A 7,151-nucleotide genomic window follows, 5' to 3' on the forward strand; every position below is an offset into this window, starting at 1 on the left:
AACCCTCTCACTACTGACAATTACAAACTAACCGCCCCCATTACTGATTTTAGGCACTGTTACAGCCTTTTTTTCTTCAACAACCTCAGCCAAAACACCGATCTTTTTTAATGTAATATTTTTTTTTCATTTGCATTACATACCATAACCCTTTGTATCTAGGGCACGTTCACTTTGGCAAGAACGTGGCTTGCGCAAACTAACTACAGTGTGAGTGGAGGGGAGAGGGGAGGAGGGGGGGGGAATGTGGAGAATGGCGCCTTTTTTTTTTTACTTTCACAAGCAGGCGTGACGATGCGGCGCGGGAAGTGGATCGTTCGCCGCCAATGAGCGTCACCTCCGCACTGTGACGTCGCGTTGTCAACAGATTGGTGCTGGAGCATTCAATCATGGAGGTAGAATTGGTGGAGTCGACACGGCCCGCTAATCCCATTCATTGAGGTGAAGCCGACGAACTGTCAAATTTACGGCCAAAAGATGGGGTGGGCGAGCCTGGCCGAGTCCATTAAGAGGGAGCCTGACCTGACAACACCTGACACCTGGCCGTAAAAATGACAACTCAGGCGGATTCACTTAATTGGGCTGATGTCGACTCCACCAATTTTACCTCCATGCATTCAATAGTTATTTTTGTTACCTACACAAATCTAACTTATTGTGGCCACGATCGCTGTTAAATTCATGACCAATAAAGTGGTGGATGAGTGGAACAGGCTTGGTGGTCATGTCGCAAATACCAATACGATAGATACATTAAGAGGTTAGATAAATTCATGGATAGTGATGCTAGGTGGAGTCAAGTTTGCAGAAGTTGTATTGTATAGGCTTGTTGACCTCTTGCAGACTCTTTATCTTCTTATTACCAGGCCATTCACAACACTTCAAATTCTTATCATCAGGTCATTCACAACACTTCAAATTCCTTACAGTATCTAGTCCTCGTTCAAGCATCACCCTCCTACCCTCTTTGCATGACTAAAACCTCTGGGCCTCCTGACATAAGAGCATTTAGTAACATTCTTGCAGACTCCTTATTTTCTTTTATCAGGTCATTCACAACACTTCAAATTCCTTACAGTATCTAGTCCTCGTTCAAGCATCACCCTCCTACCCTCTTTGCATGACTAAAACCTCTGGGCCTCCTGACATAAGAGCATTTAGTAACATTCTTGCAGACTCCTTATTTTCTTTTATCAGGTCATTCACAACACTTCAAATTCCTTACAGTATCTAGTCCTCGTTCAAGCATCACCCTCCTACCCTCCTCGCATTACTAAAACCTCTGGGCCTCCTGACATAAGAGCATTTAGTAACATTCTTGCAGACTCCTTATTTTCTTTTATCAGGTCATTCACAACACTTCAAATTCCTTACAGTATCTAGTCCTCGTTCAAGCATCACCCTCCTACCCTCTTCGCATTACTAAAACCTATGGGCCTCCTGACATAAGAGAGCATTTAGTAACATTTATGAAAAAGTAGGAAACTCAGTAATCTATCGCGACCCAGCACTGGATTTTACCTGACACACTTCACCTTTATGAACTTGGGTACCTTAATTAACTAACACGCGAATCCTTACTTTGAAGAACCCTAATCAACAAACGCTTTAGCAATAAGAAAAAAAGCACCAAGAGTATAAGTGTGAGCCTATTAGTATGCTGAACCGACTGATCTACCCTTCACTATGCCGATATATACTGTGGGAGGGAAGGGGCTTAACATCTTAACATCTTAGGGGGGTCAATATCAACTCTATACATGGGCATCCTATAAGCGCATGAAAACAAAGCCCTATCGAGTGAATATCATAACACTGCATATGAGAACACGAAGGGGAAGGAATGTAGAGGAGCAAGAGGATAGTGATTACAAGGACATAGAGGAGCAGGAATAGAACGCGATAATAAAGGAAAGGAGGAAGGGCAGAAGGTGAGAACTGACACGGTGAGAGGCGGTCAGTAAAGGGTTGAAACTGGTATGGAGCAGTGTGTGTGTGTGTGTGTGTGTGTGTGTGTGTGTGTGTGTGTGTGAGAGAGAGAGAGAGAGAGAGAGAGAGAGAGAGAGAGAGAGAGAGAGAGAGAGAGAAAGAAAGAAAGAAAGAAAGAAAGAAAGAAAGAAAGAAAGAAAGGAAAGGGAAGGAAAGGAAAGGAGACAAGAGATAAGACAAACTGACACACTTATATAGATATAGATAGATAGATAGATAGACAGACATACAGACAGACAGGCACACACACATCCCAGTAATTCTCGCTAAACGTACATCATAAACCAGAAAATAATCACCCTTATATTTTTATTCACCCTGAAGGAGACTTATTTACTACCCTCGGAGAGACAGCGGGTGGTAAACTAAGGAAGAGGAGGAGGAGGAGGAGGGAAGCGGTAAAATAATAAATGAATACAACACAGATTAACATATTAACTAATCAAATATGGTGATGAATCCAAACAAATCAAGCAACGAAGATTAACAAAGAAAGGAAAAGTTTTGAAAAGACACACAATAAAAAAATTAAAAAAATGCGCGAGGATATCGAGGAGGAACAGGAGGAGGAGGAGGAGGAGGAGGGAAGCGTTAAAACAATAAATATATAAAACACAGATTAACATATTAACTAATCAAATATGGTGATGAACCCAAACAAATCAAGCAACGAAGATTAACAAAGAAAGGAAAATATATGAAAAGACACTCAATAAAACAAAAATGCGTGAGGATATCAAGAATTAAAGGAATGTCAAATTAATGAGATACCTGAAGGCTTCTAAAATAAATACACGGACAAGGAAGAGGAAAATATAGACAACAGCGAAGATAACTGAAAAAAGCAAATGGAGGGAATAGTTGAAGGTAACGGCAAGAGAATGTTAACAAAAGAAGATCAAGCCGATGTAAAAACAGAAGACCTTGAAAGAAAAGAACATAAGACAAGCGAAAGAAAAGGAAAAATATAACAGGGAAAAATTAATTAATGGGGAAAGTGAGGAAAGAGTATAACATGGGAAAGACAAGGTGGATTAGCTACATAACGAACAGAGTAAAAGAACGTTAGCATATGAAAAAGACGAAGATGAACGAAAACTATAACAAGGAAAAAAATATGGGAAAAGTGAGGAAGAGATGAAGGAGATGGAAGAGAATATTAGACTAACATGGGAAGACAAGGTGGATTAGCTACATAATGAACAGAGTAAAAGAACGTTAGCATATGAAAAGGACGAAGATGGTCAAGGAAAAAAATATGGGAAAAGTGAGGAAAGAGATGAAGGAGATGGAAGAGAATATTAGACTAACATGGGAAGACAAGGTGGATTAGCTACATAACGAACAGAGTAAAAGAACGTTAGCATATGAAAAGGACGAAGATGAACAAAAAAAATAAAAAAAAAAAAAAAAAAGAGATGAAGGAGATGGAAGAGAATATTAGACTAACATGGGAAAGACAAGGTGGATTAGCAACATAATGAACAGAGTAAAAGAACGTTAGCATATGAAAAAGACGAAGATGAACAAGGAAAAAAATATGGGAAAAGTGAGGAAAGAAATGAAGGAGATGGAAGAGAATATTAGACTGACATGGGAAGACAAGGTGGATTAGCTACATAACGAACAGAGTAAAAGAACGTTAGCATATGAAAAAGACGAAGATGAACGAAAACTATAACAGGGAAAATGGGGAAAGTGAGGAAAGAGATGAAGGAGATGGCAAGAGAATAACATAGGAAAGACAAGGTGGATTAGATATAGAGTGAATAGAGAGAAAAAGAACGTTAGCATATGAAAAGGGACGAAGATGAACGAAAACTATAACAGGGAAAAATTCATGGGGAGAGTGAGGAAAGAGATGAAGGAGATAGCAAGAGAATATTAACATAGGAAGACCAAGTGGATTAGATGCATAGTGAACACGTAAAACAAGACAGCACAATAAAAATGAAAGAAACAAACTTAAAAGAAATCAACAAATGAGAAAGAGGAATGAATAAGAATCAATGGAAGTAGATATAAGTGAATAGAGAAAACAACACACAGAACAACACGAACATGAACAAAACAATACAAAATGAAAGAAGAAACAAATTTGGCAAGAGAATAACTTAAAAGACAAAGATAGAATAGAGAGAAAAGAAGAAAAGGACGAAGATGAACGAAAACTATAACAGGGAAAAATTCATGGGGAGAGTGAGGAAAGAGATGAAGGAGATAGCAAGAGAATATTAACATAGGAAGACCAAGTGGATTAGATGCATATTGAACACGTAAAACAAGACAGCACAATAAAAATTAAAGAAGAAACAAACTTAAAAGAAGCCGACAAATGAAAATGAAAAATCAGTAAGAATCAATGGAAGTAGAGTTAAAAGCAGGGATGAGAACACAACACACAGAACACACAAAGCAACACAACACAATACAAATGAAAGAAGAAACAAATTTGAAGAAACAAACTTAAAAGACACCGACACAGGAGAAAGAAGAATCAGTAAGAATCAATGAAAGTAGAGTTAAAAGCAGGGATGAGAACACAACACAAAACAACACAGAACAACACAAATGAAAAAGAAGAAACAAACTTAAAAGAAACCAACAAAGGAAAAAGAATAATCAATAAGAATCAATGGGAGTAGATAAGGGTGAGCCAGAGCAAACACACACACACACACACACACACACACACACACACACACACACACACACACACACACACACAGCGCAACACCTCAGGACACAACACAATACTCACGTAGTCGTGGAAGGCCTTGGCCTCACTGGAGTGTTCGCAAGTGTCGCGCCGCTCCGGAGCCGCGCAATACAGGTCCCAGAACACACTGCAACACAAAACAACACGCCGTCAGCACATGGTAATGGGGGGGAGGGAGATAACGGAGGGTAGGGGAGAGGAAGGTAAGTGAGGGGGTGTAAGGAGGGGGATGAGGAGAGAGAAGAAGGGGTGGGAGGCGTTGGTGGAGGCAGGGGGAGACGGAGGTAAAGGGGGCAGGGAGGCGAAGTTAAGGGGGGGTGGGGTGACAGGTAAGGGTGGGAGGAGCGGTAGTGGGGGCAGGGAGGGGGAGAGGGAGAAAAGGGATGGGGAACGTAAGGGGGGGCAGGAAGAGACGGAGGTAAGGGGGCAGAGAGGGGGAGACAGGTAAGGGGAGGGAGAGGGAGGTAAAGGGAGCGTAAGGGGGGGCAGGAAGAGACGGAGGTAAGGGGGCAGGGAGAGGGGGAGACAGGTAAGGGGAGGGAGAGGGAGGTAAAGGGAGCGTAAGGGGGGGGGGGGGGGACCAACCCTACATAAGAGGAATAAAAACAATGGCGGGGAAAGGAGGAAGAATTGTACAGTATAAAAAAATGTATGCTTATAAAAAAGGAAACTCTCTCTCTCTCTCTCTCTCTCTCTCTCTCTCTCTCTCTCTCTCTCTCTCTCTCTCTCGTAATGCATCAACAAACACAATTCCTGCAAGCCATTCTTAATCCCCTCCTTTTCTTCTTCTTCTTCTTCCTCTTTTCATTCTCCTTTCTTTGCTTTTCTTCATCCCGTCTTTCTTTACTTGTTCCTTTTCCTTCCTTTTTCCCTCCTTTCTTTTTTTACTTTCTTTTCCTCCTCCCTTCCTTCACCTTCTTCCCTTTCTCCTTCATAGTTATATCTTCTCTCATCTTCTCTTCCTCTTCCTCCTCCTCCACGCCCCGGGCCGCCTGTGGGAAGACGGTGATGCCCCTCCGTCAGTCAGGCTGGGGGGGCGGCTCGACCTTGGAGTGACGACGAGAGGAGAGGAGGGAAAATTGGGGCGGGGTGGGTTCGGGGCAGGGTGGGGCGGTGGTGGTGGTGGGTGACCTCAACGCTCTCACCCTCAATGATCCCAACTACCGCCCCGCCCCGCCACAACTCATCTCTCTTTACGACTTTCTCTTCCTCTCTCTCCCTCTCTGTCTCTCCTCTTTCTTATTAATCTCCGTCACGCCATCTCTACACCAGCTCCTGCACCAACGTTCGAATCCCTTCCAATTCTGACAGACATGACCAATCTATTCATCAGTATCACGCTGCTCTCTCTCTCTCTCTCTCTCTCTCTCTCTCTCTCTCTCTCTCTCTCTCTCTCTTATTTAAACAAAAGTATACAAGAAGGGGCACAGGGTCTCTCTCTCTCTCTCTCTCTCTCTCTCTCTCTCTCTCTCTCTCTCTCTCTCTCTCTCTCTCTCTCTCTCTCGTGACCCCCGCCCCCTCACGTCGTCGGCAGGGGCAGGACACCCACCTTGCCATATGACTCGACAGAAACTACTGACGGGGAGCTTCTCACACACACACACACACACACACACACACACACACACACACACACACACACACAGATAGATGGATAGATATGGGTTTATTGAACTTACATAATAATTTAAATACACAGGTTACAAATAAGAATAAAATGTATGGGTGGTGAGTGCAAAATATAGCAAAATCATTAACACATCAACACCCACGCATCCATCCACACGCCCATCCACCCACCCACACCCACACAGACACCTACTTCCACCCACTCTTCCCTACTAATTCGGTGGAGGTGAAGTTATGAGCCAATGAAATAAAACGTGTAACAACAACCACCTAAACATCAACACCACCACCCCCAAATGTATCATCACCACCACCACCAACAACAACAATTATAACAGCAGGAGCGAATCTAATGGGCGCAACTAAATAAATCCCTCCCAATGATACCCGTGGCGGGGCTAATTTCACCCCTCGCATCCAGGTAATTCCGAGAGAGGCAAATTCAGCTGCACCGGAGACGAGAACAACAGGTGGGCGGAGGAAGGTGAGGGGGAGTGAGGGGTGATGAGGTGGAGTGAGAGAAGGGGTGGGATGACGGATGTGAGGGTAAGATGTGGAGTGGGGGGAAGTGAGGGTGTGTGTGTGTGGGGGCATGGCAAGGGTGAGTGTGAGGGTGATAGGAGATGGGAGTGGGGTGGGTGACTGTGGGGATGAGGAGGAAGATGAGGATGAAGGAGCCTTACACCAGATTATTTAAACGTCGTATATTAGAAGTTATTAACAGTAAGGTGACTAATTAGGCTTCTTTTATTCCATTTTTGAGACGGAGTCAGTTAGATGTGTTGGATTTTCACAGGTAAGTCAACATATTATG

At 43.1% G+C, this 7,151-nt stretch overlaps 1 protein-coding gene across 12 annotated transcripts in view; it reads right to left on the reverse strand.

Moving 5' to 3' along the window:
• The window catches only part of LOC127009196 (single-stranded DNA-binding protein 3-like), a 229,248-nt gene that overhangs the window by 131,006 nt on the left and 91,091 nt on the right, over positions 1–7,151 (reverse strand). For all 12 annotated transcript variants that reach the window (XM_050882037.1, XM_050882038.1, XM_050882031.1 and 9 more), the window contains exon 4: positions 4,751–4,835. In XM_050882037.1, coding sequence (XP_050737994.1) covers positions 4,751–4,835 — 85 coding nt within the window. The remainder of the gene's footprint in view (positions 1–4,750; positions 4,836–7,151) is intronic.

This window comes from Eriocheir sinensis, chromosome 40, assembly GCF_024679095.1.
Source record: "Eriocheir sinensis breed Jianghai 21 chromosome 40, ASM2467909v1, whole genome shotgun sequence".
In the NCBI taxonomy this organism is placed as follows: domain Eukaryota; kingdom Metazoa; phylum Arthropoda; class Malacostraca; order Decapoda; family Varunidae; genus Eriocheir; species Eriocheir sinensis.